This window comes from Hemicordylus capensis, chromosome 1 (genome assembly GCF_027244095.1).
Source record: "Hemicordylus capensis ecotype Gifberg chromosome 1, rHemCap1.1.pri, whole genome shotgun sequence".
In the NCBI taxonomy this organism is placed as follows: domain Eukaryota; kingdom Metazoa; phylum Chordata; class Lepidosauria; order Squamata; family Cordylidae; genus Hemicordylus; species Hemicordylus capensis.
Genome location: NC_069657.1, coordinates 66,671,081 through 66,696,640, shown reverse-complemented (window position 1 = coordinate 66,696,640; position 25,560 = coordinate 66,671,081). Strand labels below are relative to the sequence as shown.

The window sequence follows — 25,560 nt, the reverse complement described above, 5'->3', positions numbered from 1 at the left end:
TATAATAAGGCTGTAAAAATTGTAGTGAAAATTGCATCTTCAACCGGATGAGGTGTTGTGTGAGTTTTAGTAATTAGATTTTGAATTAAAATGTTGAATGGATAAAAGGTTATGACCTGCTTGGTTAGACAAAAGAATGGAATCTCATGGCCTTCTTCCCAGATAGTCTAACATCAGAACACTGTTTTAAATATCAAAGCATACGATATAATTAGACTATAATTTTCTATATTTTGGATGGTCTGATGTCTGTCAAGGTGAACTGACCATGACTCAGATCAACCACGCAAACTTTTTTTTTTTTTTTTTTTTTGGCATGTGTGCAATGTTATACCAGGAAGAAAATAAGATTTACGTTCAAAGTTAATAGACGTTTTGGGAACCAAGAGTTTACTCAGTTGTTAACTTTTGGGCTACCATGTTCTTCAGAATGTCTTTAAGATAGTTTTATACCACACAATACAGTAGTGAATTTTGAAAATGTAAAATCTATCGTAATGGTAAAGGATACCTGTGAGCTAATTCTGCATCTTAAATAAGGGCTGGGTTCATATGGAGGCATCATTTTATAGGGACCAGCAATTCCATGTGGGTTTTCTATAGACAAATACCCTTATTTCCATTTTGAAAGATGTTTGTATGTACATCCCTGGTACATCCCCTCATGTGAGGAGAGCTGGTCTTGTGGTAGCAAGCATGGATTGTCCCCTTTACTAAGCAAGGTCTGCCCTGGTTTGCATTTGAATGGGAGACTGCATGTGTGAGCATTGTATATCTCCTTTAGAATTGGGGCCACTCTGGGAAGAGCATGCCAGAACCTAAGGGGTATACTCGTGGGTCAAATGGGCCGTAACCCAAAATTTGGCTTAAAATAAGCCAAATCTGGATCCCCTCCCTGATGTCTCCAAGATTGGGCTGAGAGACACTCCTACCTGCAACCTTGGAGAAGCTGCTGCCAGTCTGTGTAGACAATACTGAGCTAGGTGGACAAATGGTCTCACTCGGTACAGGAGGACCTCGTTAATTGCACGTTCAGGACTTGTGGTTTTGCATATCTGCGATCGGGTAATTAGCATATGAACAAGATTAGACCCCCTTCCTCTCTGCTCAGCCCGGATCCAGAACACTTTGTCTACATCAAGATCCAGATCACAGATCACTTTGTCAGGATACAGATCACTTTGTCTACATTCTTTGTCTACATTCATCCTAAGCCATTTTGGAAGGGCGGTATATAAATCAAATAAATAAATAAATAAATAAAATTCTTTTTGGGAGGGAAAGACATCAGGAGGAGTTCCCATATTGTGTATGGTTACCTCTTACATGGATTCAAACAAATCATAATCACACAAATAGTACCAAAAAAACTAAGCTTCCACACTTGGGGATTATAGACTCAATACCTTGACAGTTTAAGATGTTATAAATCAAGTAAGGTTATATATCAGGAATGGGATTTAGGGGACCATTCAAATTAGCTACTCTCATTTTATTTGCACAGGGATGCATTAATGTTATTTTATACATAGCAATATATGTTTGGAGCTTTGTTGTATCCTTGTGCATTTGGTTTTCTTTTTGAAAATAGTACAAATTAAAAGTTATCAATTATAAAGGTATAGAGATTGCTCTCCCCAGTCCAGTTGGAGAGCTGTCGTCATGACAATGTATATGACGTTAAGAATCTACTTCCTCTGTATAAGAATTTTTGTTTGGGAAGAGACACAGTGATCGTTCTTGTTTTCACCTCTCATGTGCAGAGTTAATTACTGACTTCTGGGCTGTGCCTGCCTCTTTCCTTTGCCCTCTCATATAGTTTCTAATCCATGGGCGTGGTGGAATTGTCTGTTAAGTACCTGTTCATGGTCCATAGAAATAGCTGTGCAGAGTTTAAGACAGAGTAATACGAAACCAGTCTTGTTGGTTGGTGTTCACTGGCTGGAATCTGCATTCCAGATGAAACCTGCAGCAAAGCGGAAGAGTAAATTTTTTATTATTCAGCTTCAAGGGCACTACATTCAGTTAACCGGAGCTTTTCAGCAGTTGGAACTCTCAGAAGTTTAAAGAAGTCATAGTTGTGGTGAAGATTTTGAAACATTCCTCTTCTGTCAGGATTTCCCATCTTTCTAGTATTTCCCCCTTTGACAGGTTTTCTTAAAACAGCTTTTGACCACAGTACAGAAGATTAAAAGAAACTTTTAGGAGTTTTCTACAAAACCTTTCACAACTCTCGGACCGTCATAAGGAAGTAGCAAACTGCAAGTACCAGCTGTTCAAGTAAAAACTGTTGTTTGTTAACTGCATTTTCTAGTAAGTAAAAAGCTGTGCACAGCAGACTGAAAAGTAGGAATTAATGCAGCAATCGGTCATGTTTTCAACTGTGATTAGTTTGTAGCAGATTTGCCTTGACAAAAAGGTCTTTGTGTAAAGAATAAGTGGTGACGCTACTGAGAAATTTTTAAGCTGTATAACAAAATGCAGAATCTTCATATTTTTCCTGTATGCAAGTTGTAAACGTTGGCAGAAATCTGTGTTTCAGACCACTGCAGTGAAAGAAAGGAGGACAGTGTGTGTGATCTAGGGAAACTGCCTCCTTCTATGATGTTTTAACTTAATAGACTGAATGAAAATGTTGCCTGGGAGTACTTACATAGACATAAAGTAGCATCTGTTCCTGGAATATAAACGCTACTGTAATTTGCTCAACATGGAAGCAAATCAACCTTCTGACTCCAGTGAGCTCTCAGATCAAGAGAGGGCAACAGAGGCTGAACCAGGCCAGACTCTCTTCACTAAATTATCTATGAGAACACTTTTTGGATTTACAGCTAAATTGGAACCAGGGGCTTCACAAGAACAAGCTGTTCTTAAAGGTTTTAGAAATTTCAATGATGATATAAACAGTGATGTGGACAACCAGAAAGAGAGAAGCAATATCAATGGCAATGATGAACTAGATGAAGTACTTCCAGAAATATCACAAGCTGAAAGTACAAGCAATGCTCAAGCTATTCCAGAGCCTGGTACTGGCAACACATTTGCCATGGAGACTGGTGCCAATGCCCTAGTTCTCTCAGGGGTGGGCGGCTATGTACCAGCTGATTTTGAAACTGTTGCTAGTGCCTCAGGTGACTATGAGGCTGATGTTGACACTCCTGTTGATTCCAAAGTCAGCGATGGCACACTTATTGACTTTGATGCCAGTGCCAGTGTCCCAGATGACCACGAGAATGTTGCTTGCAGCCCAGCTAACTTTGAACCAAAGGAAACAGAACAAAATAAGCCATCTCTTTCCAGTTCAGATTCTCTATATTGTCCTTTGTCCGAATTCAGCAAACAAGATGACAAGGATACCATTCTTGTTCAGGGCACTTTGATTCATACAACAAGTGACACAGAGTCAGACAATGAGACTACAGACCTAGAAAGTGATGAAAATCTAACAAACAAATTTGTTTTAAATAGTTCTGTGTCTTTGGGGGATAATGACCAGAATAAAGAAGAAGAGAGAACAGAAATATATCGAGAAACTGATGGCACTGTGATTGACAATAAAATGGAGCAGCCTCTACCAAGTTCTAAATTGCCTGCAACAGAAATGAACAATACACTACAGGAAATAGGATCAGATAGCGAAAATTCAATATTAAAAGATGAGCAAAGCATTAGCCTACCTGCTACAGAAGAAGATACTCAGGAGTCTGGAGAAGAGCAACAATCTTTTGCAAGTAATTCTAGTAGTACATCCCTACAAAAGCCAGCTTCAAGTGAGAAGACCTTTCAGCTTCCTTCCTTCTTTAGTGGGTTACGTGTACGGAAGAAAGGGCTGTCTGCAGATCTGGGGGAAACTGTCACTGAAATCAAGCAGAAAGACAGTGACTTGGCTATGCTTAAATTAAAACAGCCAGTTAAGAAAACCAATATTGCACCTGACCTGTTGACTAAAAGGAAACCATCTGAGCCTAAAGCTGGTCCCACCTTTCTTGAACAACTCTCTCAACTCTTAGGGCCTAAAAATGAGGATAAAGATCCTAGTGAGGTAACAAGTGAATCTGGAGGTAGTGAGGATGGTAAAGAAAGCAAATCTGTGAGAAATGAATCCTCTTGCCCCTCTGAAGAGGCAAAACCAAGTCCTGCTGAGTCTGCATTGGATGCATTTAAAGCATTATTCACACGTCCTCCCAAAAAGGAGACAACTGCTGACCCTTCAGAGTTGGAAGCAATAAAACGCAAAATGAGGCACGAAAAAGAATCATTGAAGGCAGTATTTGAAAGATCAAGATCAAAATCTGGTGATGGAACAACTGACACAAAACCAGTAGGTTGAATGCTACTCTCTTAATGCCAGGTCTGGAGTGTAAATTAATTTGATAAGTAGATAGATAAGAACTAAAATAACCAAGGTAAAAGTGATGCCGAAAGATCCAACTTTGACATTATCAGACTGAGACATTGACTCTCAGTTTTTTTTCCACAGTGATCAACATCACATTATTAAGTTGTATTGTTGAATGCTGTGTATCAGGAAGTTGATTGTAATGAAATGCAATTAAATACAGTGGAAATTGTCTGTCATTTTCATAGTATATTAATATGCAATGTTGTATACATAATTCGTGTGATCTGCCCTCACGACAAACTGTGAAATAAACTATTATACCCCAGTTTTAAAAAAATAGGAACTGAAATTGAGAGATGGCTACAGGCATGTGAGTCTGTGCCTGACATAGAATTTGAATCCAGGTTTCCTAGGTAAATGAACCATCTATCACCAATATTGGCTGATAAACACTTCAGTATCAAAGTAATTGAAATAATTAAATGTGCTAAGAAAATACTTAAATGTGGCATCATCATGAATAAACACTGTGCTTTTCAGCGTTGGTGGATAGCTCTTAGAATCATGGCCAAATTAAGCTCTGTGTGTTTGTTGGAACCTTCTAGAACTTCAGATCAATCGGACTGTCTTATAAAAACAAATAAAAGTTGTAGGCCACTCTGTTGGTCCATTAGGAAAAAAAATCCAAAAAATAAAACAAAGTCATATATTTAATAGGAACCTACTTAAATGACACAAAGTAATAAGCAAGCTTTCAATTTTCCCAGAACTGTTTAATAAATAAATAAATATATATTTAAAAATAAAAACGTGTGTGTGAGTGGGGGAGAAAAAGATGCATGAATAACAATATAATGTGCCCCTCCCCCATTTTTAATAATATCAATTTTTGTTTTATTTTTATCAGACCGATATAAGTTCCTCAGAACAGGATGACAAGACTCCAGGAAGACTCCAAACCGTCTGGCCACCACCCAAAGCAGATGAAGAAGAGAAAGTAGGGTTAAAGTATACTGAAGCAGGTAATACGGAATGGTGAACTTTCTATAAATAATCTGAAATAGCAATGTTACAATTCCAGCACAAAGTGTTACACAATAGTTACATGATGATCAAAGGGGGAAAGTTAATATATTATTCTTCATGCTGTGATTAGGTTGCTAGACAAGAATTGTGTGACAGGCAATTGTTTTTAGATAATGCAGCTCCATTTTATAATGTAATGCTTATCCCATGCTAAATACCTCATTCAAACAAATTTGAAAAGAGAATGAAATAGTGTTGCTATTTGGGGGCCAAAGGCTAAATAAATTAATGATTTGGCTGTTTATCGTCTGTAGAGGTAGACCAAAATTAATGCATTAACTCAATTATCAACTATAAGAGACATTTTCTGCAATATATTCCTTAATTGTTTAAGTGTTAGTTTGAATATCAGTTCTTCCTAATCAATTTGCTAATTGTATTTAAGAATGCCTCCCTCTCTCGCTCAGAATATAGATGAAGCATAATTTGTGTAATTTATTCCTTGCTTTGGAGTACATGAATAGGGCACTAAAGTTGCTTCGTTCAGTTCCGTTTCTTCTTAGTGAATGGTTGAAAACTTTGCAATAGTTGCAAGAAACGGGCAATTACCAAAACATACAAAGTATTACCAAGAAATACTTCAGTTATCCCTCGAAGGATGACTTTTATCACTTTTTAAACTTTTAACTGTGTTGCATATTTCATAACTCTGTATTCATTACTCAGTTTTAAAAAAACACACAAAATTATACTAACCTTTCAGTTTATTGACTGCTATATATATATTATGTACTTCTGTATGCATATTAGGGTTTAATCTTCTGTTTCCAGCAGCAGCTCTTTGCTCTGTGTTTCACAAAGTTCCCCCTAAATCATGCAGCACAGGGTAATGCTTTTGGAACAGGACTCGTGAGAAGCCTGACTTTGTATTCCAGGGGCGGGGGCGTGTTTTGCAGAAAGGGTGTTTGTGATGTTTTCCAGGGAGTGCCCCTGGGGGACAACCTGTCTCCTACCTTATGGCTATAGTCCTGGATTGCATTTGTGTATCTATAGCCATTATGAGCAATAAACTAGTGTAGCTGTTTCCAGTCCATCTATAGTAGTGCAAAGGGGTCTCTCTCCCAGATCTTGGGGACTATGTTCCACATGTGTTGGCAAAATTTGCCCTCAGTGTTGGCAAAACAAACACTATGCTGTAATGTACACATGAATATGTGCATCTTTCCCCCCTCACAGATATTATCTCAATGCAGGAAGAATGTCATGTATGCAGAAGACCTAAGCATTTTTTTTCAATATATATGGCAAAAGCGTATATCTGTATCTGTATCTATATCTATATCTATCAAAAGCATACAAAAAAAGTAAAGCTATACTCAAGACTGAGTTGGGGGGGGAAAGTTTCACCTATCTCCCCCACCCCCCGGACCATGGTTGTCATTTACTTTGGCACACTGCTGTGCACCACACAATCCATGATGTACAGAGCAGCGTGGATCTCTGGAAGCTGAGACTTGTCCTGGCCTCCAGGAATCTCCCAATGCACTGTGTGGCAAGCCCAGTGCATTGGGGGATTCCCTTAGGAGTTAGGAGCTCTAGGCGCCCAGGTTTGAGAATACTTAAAGGAAGTGCCCGCACCCTTTAGGCCAGGTAAAAGCCCAGGTACAAAACCTAGGCTTGTGGAGAAGGCAGTGCCAGGATTGGCTTCCCTAACCAGGGTAGGGCTCCTCGTGTGCATAGCCTGAGTGTCTTAAAAGAATCCTCAAACATGATTAAAAACATCACTGGGAAGGGAAAGAAATTGAATTGTAGGAATCTTTGTACCAAATATTTTTATTAGCATTTCATTTCACAATAGTGTGTATTATATTATTTTGAATGATGTTGAAAGGGGCTGAAGCTCCTTTGGAAATGCCTTTATATATGGCATGTAATGCCATGTCATATGGCCCAGTACTTGATTTTCATAGCCATATTCGTTCCTTAATACTGTATAATTCCTATGCTGCTCAGAAGAAAAGCACTGCAGAGTCCAAGTCTGAATGCACACTTTATTCATGTCCACTGAACTCCAGAATATTCATAGACTTCAAAAGATATGTGACCAACCCATAGGATATAGAAGTCGAGATTTCATTGAGAAATGGTAGGATAGCTCTAAAACAGCCAGTGGGGGATGCACAGTTAGATCCAGTCCCTTTCCTGTGTTCTTCATCTGCTCCCATCACAATATGAGCAGCCCAGACCCACCTCTCATGATGACTGGAATAGCTGATGGAAGCTACAGGGCAGGTGCAGGAGGGGGGACAAGGCCAGGTCTACTACCCCTTGTTTCCCAGTTATAGAAGGAATGGTCAAGAGTCCAGCCTTGTATGTGTGAAAGATATTTTTTCTCTGTTGACAAACAGCCATGACTTGATTCCTTCACAACTATGCTGCCTAGTTTTATGTTGTATTTGTTCTTTGGGGTGTGTGCATGACTTATTTTATGTGTTTCATTAAGGCCGTTTATTGCTTGTTCTTCTAAATTACATATTATACTAGTGTGAAAAGCTGCATAATGAACCAGAGGAATATTGTTAGAATGCTGTAACCAACCATATCAAATCTCCCATATGACTGCTAGAGATGGGAGTTAAGTAGTTTAGAGATAGGAACTTAGACCAAGTAGGACAGAGGTACTATATTCAGAGGAGTAAAGTAAAGGGTACGACCATCTGTATAGGGTTTAAGTCTAACATTCATGCAGAGTATGCAAGAGGCTTTTGCATCTAGTCTCATTCTGTATTCTTGCCCTTGAAGCCCATCCAGAAGTTCTTGTAAGAACAAAATTCTTCATTATTCCTGTTGGGATCAATGATGTGGAATTCTGATCTTGCCACATGTGTTTTGGGGAAAAAAACCTGCACTGTATTCTTCTTTGGTTTCAGGTTTGGTGTGTTAGGATTTATATTAGATGTCATGTTTTGCCAAAAAGATCTTTCTGTTGCTAAGAGAGAGTGAATCATACTTGCTTTCACTATCTGCATTTAAAAACCATGTTATATGGCAGGGATATTTTGTTTGTAGAATGTTGTTATGGCCTAGTCTCAACCAGCCTTTACTGCTGCCACCAAATAGACTTGTGTATTTTTTCTGGCTGTATCTACTAAAACAGCTTCCAAACCTGTTTCCTTCAAAGCTAGGTAGGGTGGAAAGACTTCTAAGTGTGTGTGGGGGGGCGGGGGGAGAGGGGACAGAGTCCACGGTTTGTTAAATTAAAAAAAAAAGAGATTTTACTCTAAAACCGTTCAATTCTAAAGAGTAGTTCTTTTGGTAATTTTAGTACCAAAAAACAGCTGCCAAATGAGCATAAGGAACAAATAAAATACAAGAAAAACATATCCAAACTAACCTGCACTTAATACTGTGCCCTAACTGAGTCATTACCAGGAGTCTTCCTATAATCACCTCTAGTCAGTGGGGCTATTCAGACGATCGGCAAAAATCGGGCTTGGAGAGCCTAGCCCGAATTTTGCCGATCATTAGAACCACCGGGCTTGCAGCCGAGCCCGGTGGTTCTAGAGCAGGTAACCCGCTCGAGAACCCCTGCCTTAAAACCAGGTTTGCAGAGTGAGCGCTCCGCAAACCTGGTTTTAATTATCGTGAGTAGCCGTGGCGCGCCTTCGTGCCATGCCTACTCATGAGTAGACCCTCGGAGGGGAGGCGAAAAGCTGCCTCCCAGCTCCAGGGGTCTCCCCAGTATGCCCTGTGTGCTCACGCAGGGCATACTGGGGCTTCCGGGGGCCACGCAGCCCCTGAACTCTGCAGCCCCTGACGGCTCTGTCTCGGAGCGGCAATCGTGTGGGTGGCTAATCCGGCCGCCCAGGGCTCCCTTCCCACTCACCTCCCCAAACCGGGTCTCATAGATCGTGAGACCCAGTCCAGCTTCTACAATGAGCCCGGCTTTCTCAGCCTCAGGTCTTGCTCTTTCTATCCAGATCTGGTGGTTCAGTTCCAGACTGTTCCTTTAGCTGCTCTGAATGTCATTCAGTTCTCCAGCAAGTTTCAGCTCAACTCTCCCAGTGATTTCTCAGTTCTTGTCTCCTGGCTCTCCAAGACTCCAGCTTCCACTCCAATTGGAACTTGCACTAACCCTCTGCTGCAGGCAAACCTCTTTTTATTCTCCCCCCTCACCAAATTTTTCAAAACAAAAAAATCAAAACAAACTCAAGTTTCTTCCATTATTTTAAAAACATATCGTCAAGTCAAATCCTTTCTTCCCTCCCAAATTTAACCAGCATAATTCTTTCCCTCCCAAACCAAACTAGAGAAAAGGCACTGTGAACTTTTGACCCCCACACAGCTCCTTTTTTGACTCACAACATAGAGAGTAAGCCGTACAATAATATGTAAGCCATACATATGCCAAACAAAAATCTGTAAAATAAAAAGAGGAGGTTTGGGCCTCATTCCTGCATAAATGTATTTCTCTTGGCCATAGTAATACTAAAATCTAACACATTTATTCTTTTCACTTGCTCATTGGTAGAATCAGGGCCAGACTACATCTTATGTGCTTGGTCCTGGTGCTTGGTCCTGAGGAGAGAGAGGGCTGATCCAGATCAGGACCATGCTATGAATAGGGGGGCTTTAAGCTTTTGCATTACAACAGTCCAGATGAGGTATCAATGGCTGCCACTGAGTACAGAAAAACTAAGCGCTAAGCACACTGTTAATACAACATGGAGGCTATTCTCACAATGGCGGAAAACCGGGCTAAGGGACCCCAGCCCGGTTTTCCCCAATCGTGAGAACCACTGGGGTTGCGGGCGAGCCTGGTAATTCAATGGCGGCCAAAGTAGCCCTCCCCTAAAATGAGGTTAACAGAGCAAGCACTCCACTAACCCTGTTTTCTTAATCGTGAGACGCTACAGCACAGCTCTGCAGCGCGGCAACTCACAAGGAGACCCCCAACTGGGAGGCTACAACAAGCCTCCCAGCCTCAGGCGTCTCCCCAGAATTCCTTGCACATTTGCATGAGGCATTCTGGAACTTCCGGGGGAAGCTCTTCAAACTCTCTGACATTTCTGGTATAGAACGTACTAGAAGAAGTAACTTTCCTTCATTAAGAAACTTTTACGTTCTGTCTTCTTTTTATGTTTTATCTTCCAGCATCTCTTCAATGACATTAAAAATTAAAATGTGGTTCTTTGTCAGAATTGATGTTCATTCAATACAATAAATTCTTTCTATGTACACAATACAATATTTGATTTTGCCAACATCTCAGATATTTATTGGATATTTATTGGATATTTATTGCATTAGGTGTAAGTTAAGTGCTTGTCCCTGCTTTCCAAGGGCTATCAAATTTTGCTAGCCCTTGAAAATGACTCGTGTGGGTCATTCTGGGACTTCCAGGGGCCAGGAGGCCCCCAAATCCCACGGCCACAACTGCCTCCATGACGAAGCCGGCAATCGTCTGGGTGGCCGATCCAGGGAGGGCTTCCTGCTCGTGTGCAGGGAGAGCAGGTCAAGCTCGCTCTCCCCACAAACCCCATTCAGGCTGTCCACGCTGTTTGTGTGGAGAGCCTTATACTGTTTTAAAGCTTATGTCTGTTAAAATACTGCCCCATCTAGGTATTATTGTGAAGTGAATGTCTTTCCTGCTAAAAAAGCAATTGTAATTTACTACTGCTACTACTACAAGTATTTATATACTCCTTTTCAACCAAAAGTTCTCAAAACATTCTACACAGAAAAACATATAATAAATAAATATGCTTCCCTGTCCCCAGAGGGCTCACAATCTAAAAATTTACAAAATCTTCCATTAAAACGCTAATGGTTAAAAAAAGAGAGAAAGAGCCATTGGCTAGCTGAGATTTTTTGGCATGATGTACTCAGACAAAAATCATGCTACTTTCATGGTTTTGCTTAGTGTTTCTTAGTTAATTCTGATGCTTGTGTGTTTATAAGGCTCTGCTCTTTCACTGGCTTTTAAAGTTACTTCATTCTGCAGCAAAGTAATGCCGTCTCTATGGCACCTCAATTTCTATGGCAACAGACTGTGATGCAGTAAACACTATTTTTGTTTCAGTGTGTGCGCAAAAGAGAAGCAAGGTTGTGAATAAGAAACCCTTCATTAGAACACAAGTGCCTTAAATGAAATATAGAGAATAAAACTCTGTGTACCAGAAAAATAGATTGAACGGTATTGTGAGTTGCCTAACAGTTATTCCAGAATACATTTAACTAAAGAAGTTGCTTTTATATTGAGAGATAAATGAATTGAATACAGTCCTGGAGTTTGTAATCATTAATGTAATTTTTGTTCACGCCTAGAGCAGGATTTTGAAGAGTCATCCCACAACCTGTTTGCAGATTTTATACAGCACTTAAAGATACATGCTTTTCAAGAATGATTTTAATTCTGTTTCATTTCTGATAAACTGACATTTTTACTGGGCAATAAATGCCTAAGGATTATTTACTCGAACACTTCTGCTCATTTAGACAATAACCGCCAGTCCTCTGTTTTGCATTTATGCTATTTGGGATCTCAAAGATTCACTGGCCCCAAGCTCTGTCTCCATGCTTTTTAAAATCAGCATGGAAATGTTATGTTTTCAACCAGGGATCTGGAGTGAGTTGATATCAATGTGCTGATGATACTCAACTTTATTTCACTTTTACATCTGATTCAGGTGAAGAGGTAAATGTGCTCGATCAAAGTCTAGAATAGTAATGATTGAATCAGCATGAGGGCCAATAATTTGAGGATCTGTTCTGACAAAATGGAGGTACTGTTGGTGGGGCCTTCCTGAGGAAATGGTGTTCAACCTGCTCTGGATAAACTGCACTCCTTTAAAGGATCAGGTCTGTAGTGTGAGGATGCTGATATATCCAGCTTTGTCACCAGAAGTCCAAGTGGCATCCGTGACATGGAATATCTTTCATCAGTTGAGTTGGCACACCGGCTGTGGCCCGTCTCAGACAGAGGATAGCATGATGACCAGGCTGATAACCTCCAGATTAGACCCATTCAGTATTCTGTGGGTGATGTTGTCTATACCAGAGCCACCTTGGACTGGGACTGGCCAGTGGGGACATAGGTTGCTGGTGCTTGAACAAATGCACGGAGTCTTGGTCCATCTCCAAACACAGTTTGAAATGCTGGTGTTTACCTTCAGAATCCTATATGGCTTGGAGCCTGGGTAACTGAAGGAAGTCTACTCTCACATAGGTACCAATACAATGTAGTCTTCTTGGAGGCTTTGAAGAATGAAGGCTGACATGGTATAAAATATATTAGAGGCAATGATACACACACACTTATTGATTCTTTTCCCCATATCTTTCTTTAATTCCACACCTACAAACTTAACATTAGTAACTTTAGATCAGAAATCAGGAGGTTTTTAACTGTAAAGTGTCCAATTCTGGAACAGGGCCAGTGTCACCAACAAGCTAGGCTGGGTCCAGGCCCAAGAGACCACATTATGGTAGCAGTGGTAGTACTAGTCAGATGACAGACTTGCACCATCTCTGCCCTGTGTCATTGTGGGGCCTGGAGGATGCTGCCATTGGTCTATGGGGAGGGCAGAAAAAGAAACTGCTGCCACATAAGCAGCAACTCCTCCTTCTCTCACCCTCTCCATAAACAGGCGTTTTTGGGAGCAAACCCATTGGCTGATGGTAGGGGAAGAGGTTACTGCTAAAGGGTCAGTACTAATAATTGTATAAAATGATTGGCGTAGTACTATATTTCAAGACAATAAGCACTGGGTTGTATAAAGAAACTATATTTATTTCACTAGCATGTTCATCCATGAACAAGAAAATGGGATTGGCCCCTAGCTCAGTGGTAGAGCATCTGCTTAGCGTACAGAAGGCATCTTCAAGTAGGGCTGTGAACAATTTCTGCCTGAAGCCCTGGAGAGTCACTGTCAGTCACCGTAGACAATACTGAGCTAAATGGACCAATGGTCTGACTCAGCAGACGGCAGCTTCCTTTGTTCCTACTCTAATCTTACAAATTTGTTTCTGCTGTAGTGAAACAAACATTGCAGCTGACCTGGGAAATTCAGAAGTGCTTGGTAGGTGACATTTCTTCTCTTCTTATTATGTGTGATGGTTATAAGTCTCTTGAGCTAGTTTCAGTGGCTTCTATGGGCCAAAAATAATTTTATGCAAAGGAGTGGAAGTGGCTATGGTTTGGCATGGCATGACTGGCCTCAGGCTCATGCACTTCCTTCTCTCACATACTCAGATTCCATTAGCTACTTCCTATATAGTGCAAATGTTGTTTGCTATTACATCTGAACCAGCAAACTATGATTTGCAAACTATGAAGCTCCTTGTTCCCAGCTTCCCGTGGGCATCACTGTCATGTAAATGGCATCTGCACATGCACAGACACCATCTTTAGTGGTCATCAGTGTTGCTGACCACTAGGGATGTGTACGTGTTGCTTTAAGGGTGGGGTGGGTTATACTTACCGCTCCCACCGCTTTTCCCCCTCCGGCGCTCCAGTTTTAAGCAAAAACAGTGATGTGTGTGATGCGCGCAGCAGCGGCGGGCGCATGCACAGGAGTTACTTCCGCATTTGGCAAACAACAAGGGGGCAGGGTGGCAGGGAGGACTGCTGCCGCCCCGAAGATTTTCCTTAAAACTGGAGCGCCGGAGGGGGGGAAAGCGATGGGAGGGGTAAGTACACCCACACACACACACCCTTAAAGCAACACACACACCCCGGCAAAGGTCCGTCGGTCCTCTGGACCAGCGAACCAGTTCACAGGCCTCCAACATGGCCTGCAAACCGGTTCGTGCACATCCCTACTGACCACTTAAGATAGAGCATGCACAGATGCCATTTACATGATGATGATACTTGCAGGATGCTGGGAACAGGGAGCTTCCTGTTTCCAAGCAGGAAGCCCATGCGTGACATGACTCGTAAGAACAGAAACCCTGCAGCTGCTTAATAGAGACAGCACCGTGCTGGGGTGGCGGAGCAACAACAGAGGAGCAAGTAAGACTGCTTCCCTCCCATTAGAGTGACTGCTTTCCCCCTTGCTGGAACATTTCGGCTGTGGGAACTCTAATCATTTCAGCGCCTCAAATTCGAGGCACCAAAAGAATTCATGCACATCCCTATTGTACAGCTCTAAGCAAGTATTTCTTTCCTACTGCTCCTGTTTGCAATGGGCAGCCTGAGTGTGAGACATCTAAGTGGCATGCCTATTTAACCTTGTTAAATGTTTGCCAGCTGGGTGGTAATTATTTGCTATATTGTAATCTTGAACAGTTGGTGCTGTAACAGGATAATTACTCAGTGTACCATGTGACATGGCAACTTAATAATTTTTTTCTGTAAAGGAGGAGTCAGCAAGGTATTTACTGAGAAATCCGGATGTTGGTACCCTGCAGTTTTAGTTTCATTACAGCTTCTCTAGAACGATGTGAGTGGCAGGTGAATTATTAATGCCATTTGTAAAGTAAATGAGTTGTAGATGTAGATTCACCAGTTTTAGCACAGGGAGATCAACTAGATAGTTACTCGGGTTATTGCCTCTCAACAATGTCCACTATAATTGTCCTACATTTATAGTATTTTGCATCTCTTTTGACAAAGTGGATGTCTGTAGAAATAATTATTTTTTCCTGTATTGTGTCAGTTCACTGTAGTTTTATTATGAGGACCTGTGGTTTAAAAGAATAATGTAACTTACCATTCAGTAACACACACACACACACACACACTTATTTTTTTTAATATTTGTTCAACATCCTGTATTAAGTTTTAACCCACACATTACAAAAAACACAGAAATTCAGCATAATTTGCAGCCTATGCAACTACGAACAATTACCTCTCTACTTTTTGTTTGATTTGTTGTGGCTTTTGGTTTCTTGTTGTGTTTCGGTTTGTTCAGACATTGGCTTGCAAGTATTCTGTATTTTTTAAAAAAAGACTTGCTACTGTATTGCATGTGCTGGTAAGCAGTTTATTCAACAGTTAATGCACTGTATGTGGTGCTGCCTACGAAGACAGACTGGAAATGTAGCTTGTCTAGAATTTGGCAGCTTAGTTGTCTGGAACCAGCTGAATGGGACTCACTGCACTGGTTCTAAAAGCGCAGTCTCTGGGCTAAATTCAAGGTACTATTGTTGCTCTTTAAAGCCTTTATTTAAGGCCTGGGAACCGGATAGCTGAGGAAGTGTCTCCCCCTGTATGTCCCTGTAATTTAAGAATAGAGATGATTACCCTTCTTTGATTTCTGCCTCATTCTGTACCATAGCTGGTTAGTACCACAGCTGGATAGCTGGTCAAGGGCCTACGTGGTGGCGTCATGTCAATTATGGAATTCCTTTTTGAAAGTGTTTCTATCTCTCCCACCCTGCCTTAAAAGCCTTTGACCACTGAGCAGTATTTTTCACTATAAGGTCTGGGAACCAGTCGCAGCCCCTCAACAACCCTATACTAAGTGCAGCTCCCTGACTACTTGTTCATTGGGCTTGTGAGAAACTTCTGCCAAAGCTGAATATTCTGCACAGTCCCTCTGCACTGTGCACTGTGCCGAGACCACCATTCCCATTGTACACTATTCTCACTGTGCAGAGACCACCATTCCCTCTGTACCTTGCCCAGTTCCAGTGGGCAATGGAGGGAAATGGAGCCCTCTTGTCTCGAGCCCCTTTACCATCTTGGAAGGTGTACACAGAGTACTGGGAAGTATAGCCCATCCCAGGACTTGGAGCTTTTAAGAGAGGGCTCCATCTCTCTTAAATGGTTTTCCCAGTACTGGCCGGAGATAATGCTAAATTCCATCTAACCTTCTGCCTGTACAGTTTTAACTAGTTTAAATCTTTGGTAATATACAGATGTTTTAATGTTCTGGTTGTTGCTATTTGGTTGTGTTACTGTTTGTGTAACTGTGTTGGTTTAAGACAGAAAAAGTATCTCATCTGGTCCTCCCAACACTAAGAAAAAATGTAGTATACAGGTGAAACTCAGAAAATTAGAATATTGTGCAAAAGTCCATTAATTTCAGTAATGCAAATTAAAAGGTGAAACTGGTATATGAGACAGACACATTACATGCAAAGCGAGATAAGTCAAGCCTTAATGTGTTATAATTGTGATGATCATGGCGTACAGCTCATGAAAACCCAAAATCCACAATCCCAGAAAATTAGAATATTACATGGAACCAAGAAGACAAGGATTGAAGAATAGAACAATATCGGACCTCCTGAAAAGTATAAGCATGCGTATGTATTCAGTACTTGGTTTGGGCCCCTTTTGCAGCAATTACTGCCTCAATGTGGCGTGGCATGGATGCTATCAGCCTGTGGCACTGATGAGGTATTATGGAAGACCAGGATGCTTCATTAGCGGCCTTCAGCAATTCTGCATTGTTTGGTCTCATGTCTCTCATCCTTCTCTTGGCAATGCCCCATAGATTCTCTATGGGGTCAGGTCAGGCGAGTTTGCTGGCCAATCAAGCACGGTACACTGTATACTTTTCAGAGGTCCGATATTGTTCTATTCTTCAATCCTTGTCTTCTTGGTTCCATGTAATATTCTAATTTTCTGAGATTGTGGATTTGGGTTTTTCATGAGCTGTACGCCATGATCATCACAATTATAACAAATTAAGGCTTGACTTATCTCGCTTTGCATGTAATGCGTCTGTCTCATATATCAGTTTCACCTTTTAATTTGCATTACTGAAATTAATGGACTTTTGCACGATATTCTAATTTTCCGAGTTTCACCTGTAGTTCTGTGTGGTGGCAAATGGTTCTCACATTGAAGGTGTTTTGCCAAAATGTTTTTTGCCACTCTGGGAAGAGCATCTACAGTCTTGAATGCAGAAGGTTCCAAGTTCCCTCCCTGGCATCTCCAGATAAGGCTGAGAGAGATTCCTGCCTGTAACCTTGGAGAAGCTGCTGCCAGTCTGGGTAGACAATACTGAGCTAGATGGACCAGTAGTAGATGGACCAATGGTAGAAGGCAGTTTCCTGTTTTCCTTGAAAAATAGTGAAGATCACTGCCATAGAGGGTTGTGCTAAACCCCCACTTTCTATGCCAGTGACCCTGTAATGTAGTGAGGGGGTATTGTTTTTACTGCTTCTTTGTTCCATCTGTCCTAAGATGTGGAGTTTTGCTAGAAAAGAAAGTTAAACAGCTCCATCAAAAATTCATGGTGGATGGGGGAAGGTGAAGTTTCTTCCACAATTTACTCTGAGTATGCATGAACAAGGCTAGTATGACTGAGCCACTCTGTGCATGCCCAGTGATCCTCTGATACAGCAAGGGAATGACATTTTTAACAGCCTTTCACTGCACTGCTGATTTTTCCATCCTGGAATATGGAGGGGAAACAGATCAGCTAACTGAAATTATTCTTGCAGTTTATTTTACAAATGGTCATCAATTTCAAATGCTATCAAAAGAACCTACTTAATAAAACATATCTGAGCCCTATATTTAAATAATACAATAGATTTAATTAATCCACATGGAGTTTTTATCTAATGTACCTATATATGTTTGAATTTTATTTCTTTCTGTGCGTGGAAAGTATTTATACAACTTAGTAATTATTCGCTGTCTTTAATAACATTTCAGTCATGTTTGCACAAGTTAGAGAATGAATGCTAGTGTTTTAAAACAGTGGGACAATCTACCATGTTCTGTTCACCTTTGCTGCTATTTAATTTGCAAAATAAAATTTGACTGGGGCATGAATGATATCTGCAGTAGACTGAGTATATGCTAGTGACATCTAGAGGTTAAATCTGAAAATTGCATTGGAGAAATAATGGAGAAGGTAAAAGGGACGGAGAAAGGAAAAGAAGGACCAAACTTAAATTTTATATGGGGAACATATATAATAATCTGTTGATTTCTTTAAATGAAAAGCAACTGTGAGAGCAAGGTGATGGAGAAGGACTTCCTAATCCTTTCTCCTCTTGCTGCTTCCAAGCTGCTATTCCATTCTTTTCACCTGACTGTGGTAGGAAACATAAATGAAGACAGCAGTGTCGAGAGGGAAAATGTATGGCGGTCCCCACCTGCCCTTTCTCTAACCTTGATTACAGCCTCTTATGGCTGCTGCTCATTCAAGGTAAAAAAACAAAGCAAAACAACTTGGGGGACTGCATTTAATGTTTAGCTTGACTCAGAAACAATTGTAACTCCTGAGAGGGGAAAATAAATTTTGTAGTAATTACAGATTTGCATGCATACATTTTGTCATGTTGGGTCAGACCAGCATTCTTGCTTCTGATGGTGGCCATAGGAAGTTCCAGAACCAGGTCATAATAGCAATATGCATCTATCCATCCCTGGTGTCTGTAAGAAAGATACATATTCATTATGAAACCAGAACCTTTGTGTCTAGATGTGTGTTTAGAAACCAAGGCCTGTGTGTCATCCTCAGTGCATCTAGTTTTTGAAACCATGTACTGCAGAGGTTTTCATAATATCCATAGCTTGGTAATGCATTAGTACTGCCTTTTCTCTTGTGTCTATACATTTTACTGGATAAACACAAAGCTTTGTGTTCTGAGAGTGAGTCATTTTCCCCATTCACTCTTTCTACACTAATGTGGTATGTCCAGCCTTTCCCTACCCACTCCATTCCCATATGGGTGGAGACAGATGTCATTTTGACATTTGTTTCCTGTATTGTTCAAAATGAAAAGTCAAAATAACTAGATGTGCAGAAAAATTCCAAAACTTATACCTACTATATTGGGATCAGTGACGAGGTGACACAGCAATATTTGGATAAAGGGACACAGGCAAACGTCTGGCCCATGTTTATTAACCAAACTGATAACAATAACAGAGGCATCAAGTGTGGTAAAAGTAGCTGGAAGGCAGGAATAAAGGCCGTGTTTATACTACTTAGCCTGTGGTAGCCCACTTCATGTGCCTGACCTGCCACAGAGGTACGCATAGAGGATAACAGAGGCAGGCTACGTATGCACAGTCACTTTCTTGGGACAAATGGATCCCATCTTACCTTGAACAGCTCAGGGCAGGGAAAACAGAAATCCTGCTGGTGGATCATCACTCTATTCATCCATGCCAGAATTTTGGTGTGCTTGTTATTGACTTTCTTGCTGCACCGATATCCCTAGTGCCCCCAGGCAAACACAACCGAGGAAGCATTTCGGCTAAGTGGTCGATGGCCTTTGGAAACAAGTCCAAAATTCTGTTCAAAACCCACACCACCATTGAGATAAGCTCCAAGGTGGATTTGTGCACCAGATCATTTCCCCCCCCAAACAATAGCTAAAACATTTGGCACATCCTCTTGGAGCTTGGAGTGGTGTGGAATCAATTCTTAACTAATTACAGAAGATCCAACCAAAAGACCACTATTTAATATATCATACAATCATAGGGATAATATTGTTATGAAGCAGTCATACATACAGTATATAAATACACCATACAGAACTATAGAATGTCACAAAACCATGATAAAACCATACACAAATGAATGTTCATAAAGATCCACAGTGGTTACCTCATATACTTCTGTTTCAAGAAATACTATCTTTTTCAAGTGAAACAATTAATATAAATTTAGATGTCCAAGTCTTCAACTAATGTCCTTGATAACCTTCCTTTATAGAAGTTTGGCTCGTTATTTTATTCCTTAAGACCTCACAGGCAAATGAACTTATATTTGAAGAAAAATCCTTTCTTATAGGTCAGTATCTCCAAACCCAAAGCTTAATATTTTAGTCTTCAAGACCTCTGACAAGTCACTTGTCTTAGAGTCACATAATAGATTCAGACTGAACTTGAAAGCCATCCTCCCAGCAAACAGCATATCTCAACAACAAAACCCCATTAAACCCCCTCAAAAAAAAGTCAGCCACTTGTTTAGGTCCTCATGAAACCCACAAGATAAGCAAATCTTGTGATTAAGCAGATGGGCTTTCATGGTCAGTCTATAAATGCAATAACAAAAAACCCTACTGGGCAAGACCACTTAGCAAGTGAAATTAAGGTGCCCAGACAACAACTGCAACTTCCTGACAGTGGCCTTATTGTGGGTCTGAAGCTCCAAGATCTTGCCACGCAGTATCTGCAACTTCTCAGGCAGGCGAGACAGTCCCTATTTGGAATCCAATTCAGTACCCAGGAATTGCAAAATGGTAGCAGGGGCCTTAGATTTTTCAGGTGCCAGAGGGACCCCAAGCTTACATTAATTCGGCAAAGCTCTGTATCACCCACGTTCATTTGATTGAGTCTATGGGGCTGAAAAACAGGAAATCATCCAAAAAATGTAAAACCACTGAGAAACCGACATGAGGTAAAATACCACTGCAGGAAAGTACTGAAGCACTCAAAAGGTGAGCATAAAACAGAGCAACCCATGGGAAGGGACTTTATCAGAATAGTACTGCCGAAGAAAACAAAAGTCAAACAAATCAAAATCTTCTGGATGAACCGGCAGTAAACAGCAGGCAGACGTCACGTTTTGCCATCAGGGCCTGGTGGCCATATCAGGAGACCAGGGTCACTGAAGTGTTGAAAGGAGGTGTACTTGACCTGTTGGATATGAACTTCCAGTGCATCGTCCTTTTTAACCAACAATCCTAATGACCACTAGGGGCATTGGGAGTAGAGACAGTGAGTGAGTGTCTCCCTATCTGTCCCTACTCTATGACCCCTGAACTGACTCTGCAGCACTTCCTGTGCTGAGTCACAGTCCTTCCTTTCTTCCTAGAGAGCAGATGGAAACATCTCTCTCTCTCTCTCCTTACCTATCCATTATGTATGTAGTCCTTTAGATTAGATATAGGTCTTTCCTATCTAAGTGTATTTAACCAATACAGTAAATGTTTAGTGTTTAGTCATACAAGGATCTCCATGTGTTTTCTCTAAATAGCTGCAATATCCAAACCATCCTCTACTACCTACTCTGTAACTGGAGTGTGTGCTCAGTGCTCTGCTGTTTTACCTATTGTGGGTAAAAATCAACAACCTCTAACATGACCAAGCACAGTTCCAGATCACTGAAGTCATTAACTGAGGCACCTATTGGGTGAGTAAGGTGATCAATCAATCAGTACTATTTGGGTGTCTTTTTTATGGACAATCTTGAGGGGAGAGGAGAGGTTGGGTGGGGAGGGCTGAGTGCAAACCCAACACCCTACTAGCCCTAATCTCTTTGTCCAATATCTTTCACAATTTGATCTAAACTAAAGTCCATAGATTTCAAATTCTTAAGCAGGCACCCAAAGAGTATTGTTTGATTGTTTGAAACAAAATCCAGTCCCAATGGAGCAAAATCCTGTACACCAGCTCCCCTGTAAGTCAGTCCTGGTGTGGCCTGAGATTTTGAAATCACCATGTGAACCCTGTTTTCCTTTATGACTTGCTATCCAAGCATCATCCAATTTCAGAGTCCCAGGCGGTTGCATCTGTCTGGTTACTTGGCAATGAAGGCCCCATGCGAGGTTGAGGATCCACACTGCTCCCAACCCTATCTTCTAATAAGGTGATTGATTGATTGATTGATTAAGTGTCAGCAAGTTGGTGTCAACTCTTAGCGACCACATAGATAGATTCTCTCCAGTGGTGCATTCATTGCTGTCATAATTGAGTCCGTCCACCTTGCTGCTGTCGTCTTCTTCTCTTTCTGTCAACTTTTCCCAGCATTATGGACTTCTCAAGGGAGCTGGGTTTTCACATAATGTGTCCAAAGTATGATAGTCTGAGCCTGGTCATTTGTGCCTCTAGTGAAAATTCTGGGCTGATTTGTTCTATGATCCATTTGTTTGTTTTCCTGGCTTTCAATGGTATCCTCAAAAGTCTTCTCCATCATCAAAGTTCAAAAGCATCAATACTTTTTCTGTCTTACTACTTCAAAGTCCAGCTTTTGCATCCATACAGTGTCATGGGAATAACCATTGTCCGAACGATTCTAACCTTTGTAGCTATAGACACGTCACAGCATCTAAATATCCTTTCCAAGGCCTTCATTGCAACCTTACCAAGTGATAGTCTGCAGCATATTTCTTGACTGCTGGATCCTTTACTGTTGATGGTTGATCCTAAAAGGCAGAAGCTATCCACCACTTCAATGTCTTCATTATCAGTTCCGAGGCTGGTTGCTGTACCCATTGCCATTAGTTTAGTTTTCTTCACATTTAGTCTTAGTCCCATTTTTTTCACTGTGCTCCTTGACTTTCATTACTAGAGCTTGCAGATCATCCACATTCTCAGCTATCAGAGTGGTGTCATCAGCGTACCATAGGTTATTGATGTTTCTTTCTCCCAGGGGTGTAGCTATAATTGAGCAAATGAGTTCAAAGAACCCAGGCCCCCCTGCTCCTGAGGGCCCCCAAGCTCTTCCCTCCCTATTTTCTTCATTATTTCCATCACTCCAATGGGCCACCGTGAAGAGAAGTGAACACGGGTCCCTCTGCTCTCGCTACGCCACTGCTTCCTCCAACTTTTAAACAACGCTCATCTTCTTCCAATCCAGCTTCTCTCAATATATGTTCAGCATATAAATTGAATAAAGAAGGAGAAAGAAGACAGCCTAATGAGGTGAAGTGTCCACTAATTTCCCCTAACAGGGTGATAAGCCTTTCAGACATGGACAGTTACCCACCAAGCCCACTAGCAGTTGCACCTCCTAGTGGGACTATCCCCTTGCAGGATCCACCATTTGGTGGCCCACTCAGCCATGATGGGAGTCAAATTGCAGCATTGCTCCAGGTGCTCCAATCCCATGGACACATCCAAGAATAACTCATGCAACTGAGAGTCAGACCCCTTATTGCCTGTTAGTGTCGGGGGGGGGGGGCAGCAACTTGCTCTTCTTAGGAGTCATACTGAATATGCACAGCACCAGTTGCACCCAGAACTTGCTTAAGAAGAGAATAGCCCTATGTGGGGCCAGGACCTTTATAATCTTCCTTGCCACCTCTCACAAAAATTAATTGAGGCTGAACTAACCAAGCCTGTCTCCTCAATGCCCCAGTGCAAATAATCCCCTTGCCACATCCAGTTCAGGAAGGAATGATTTTCTATAAACGTCTGACCAATTTGCCCTGCCACTTGTTCAGTCCTTACAAAATGTGGATACCCAGAGATTCCTGTAGATAGTAAAGCTGGGGAAGAAGAACTGTATCTTCAGTGTGTGTGTGTGTGTGTGTGTGTGTGTGTGTGTGTGTGTGTGTGTGTGTTTGGAGGGGGGTGCATGTGAGGGGCGGAGTAAGTGGGTGAGTGATTTGGGCTGCTCCGTCTGCAAAGCTTCCAGACACAGTGTTGAACATTTGTAATGCTCAATGACACTTCTACTGACCTGAAAATGCAGTAGAACTCCCTTGTTCCTATATCCTGTGTGCTTTTCATTCTTGTGTACTTTCAAATTGTTGAGCAAGTCAGTAAATAAAGGTGACATGTCAGTCTGCAGTTTCTGCAGCCATTGCCAGTGGTTTGAATGGTATGTAATTTCAACTAGGACTTATAAGGAGCACAAGGTTTATAACTTACTTTCAGTGCTAGGGCTCGGGCCATGAACACTTTATTGACTGATTGATTGATTGTTAAATTTAAATACCACCTTTCATTAAAACAATCCCAAGGCGGTTTACAGCAAAATTTAAAAACAAGATTATAAAAATGACACAGTTAAAATCTTAAGCTAAAAATATAAGACAAAAATATATAAGACAAAAAATGATTTAAAAATTTAAAACAGAAGTATAAAAATAAAAAATACAAAGTACAAAGAGCATCAGCAGAGACAATAATATAAAAGCCTGGGTAAAAAGCCAGGATTTAACAAGCTTTCTAAAAGCTGTGATGGAGACTGAGGAGCGAATAGCCACCGGGAGAGCATTCCAGAGTCTGGGGGCAGCAACAGAGAAGGCCCTGTACTGCGTGCACGACAGCCGAGCCTCTCTCATTGTCAGCACCTGCAGCAGAGCTCCCTCAGATTACCTCGTCCCTCAGATATCCTGGGCCCAAACTTTAAAGGTCAAAACCAGCACCCTGAATAGGACCCGGAAACAAACATTAGAAGCTATCTGGAAAACTTGAAATGGTGTGGAGCACATCCATTGAATAACTGCAGCCAGCCCAACTTCTGTGATAAAGAGGAATATTGCCTAGGTTATAGGGTGACTTGAAGACCAATTTGAGCCAACAGCACTGCATTTTACAAATGAAGCACTACTTGAATGTCATTCATATGAGAATTAAGATGAAGGGGAGATACAGGAAGCTTGGAGGGGAAAGAGTTTGAGATTCAAGGGAATCAAGAGAAGGATAGCTAGGGTGCAGATGGAAATGGGACTAGTGAAAAGAGTTCCTCATTATCACAGAAAACCCCTTTTCCTAGCCCACATTTCCATCTGTTCACTGACTCTTTCACCACCCTTCCTTTGGCTCCTCTAGAATGTTATCCTATAAGGTTTCTTTATACAGAAGAAGAGAGTGCAAGGATTCTCTGTAATCTTTGAGGTTACTTGTGTCTCTGTGGGTTAGGATCAGTAGAGAGAGAACTAAGCAGAGTTCATCTCCCGCCCCCGCAACAAATACACACACATAAATGCTGTTAGAAATAGGGGTTTATAACATGCTGTTAGAAACATGGCTGTTAGAAACTTTAGGAGAGGTATTTGTATTCCTTCCAACCTTCCTGCAAGAATTCCTAAGCAGCATAGAGAGCATATTGCATTTTTGATTCACAATAGTCCTGTGAGATGAACTAGGCAGAGAGGGAATGACTGGGTCTGACCGAACAGGAGATGGTTTGGTTCGACCCTGAACAGTTGAACCAAACTGGTTCAACGTCGAACCTGTTTGCACATCCCTAGTGGTATATAAGAAAAAATTTAAGCAATAACTAACTAACTAACTAACTAACTAAATATTCCCCTTAGGGTATGGAGCCGCTCTGGGAAGAGCATTCCAAGTTTATCCCCTGGCATCTCCAAGACAGGGCTAAGAGAGATTCCTTTCTGCAACCTTGGAGAAGCTGCTGCCAGTCTGTCTAAATAATACTGAGCTAGATGGACCAATGGTCTGACTTGGTCTATGGCAGCTTCCTATGTTTCTATGTTCCTAACTCTAAAAGCTTAGTGAGGCAAGACTTGCTCTTGCAGAAGCCATGCTGGTTCTCCTTCAGCAAGGCCTGTTCTTCTATATGTTTAAC

At 41.3% G+C, this 25,560-nt stretch overlaps 1 protein-coding gene across 2 annotated transcripts in view; it reads left to right on the top strand.

Annotated features, from left to right (window-relative positions):
- Positions 1-2,629: 2,629 nt before the first annotated feature.
- The window catches only part of FMN1 (formin 1), a 180,254-nt gene continuing 157,323 nt past the window's right edge, over positions 2,630-25,560 (top strand). For both annotated transcript variants that reach the window (XM_053285241.1, XM_053285240.1), the window contains exons 1-2: positions 2,630-4,321; positions 5,250-5,364. In XM_053285241.1, the coding sequence (XP_053141216.1) occupies positions 2,711-4,321; positions 5,250-5,364 (1,726 nt within the window). In that variant the 5' untranslated portion in view covers positions 2,630-2,710. The remainder of the gene's footprint in view (positions 4,322-5,249; positions 5,365-25,560) is intronic.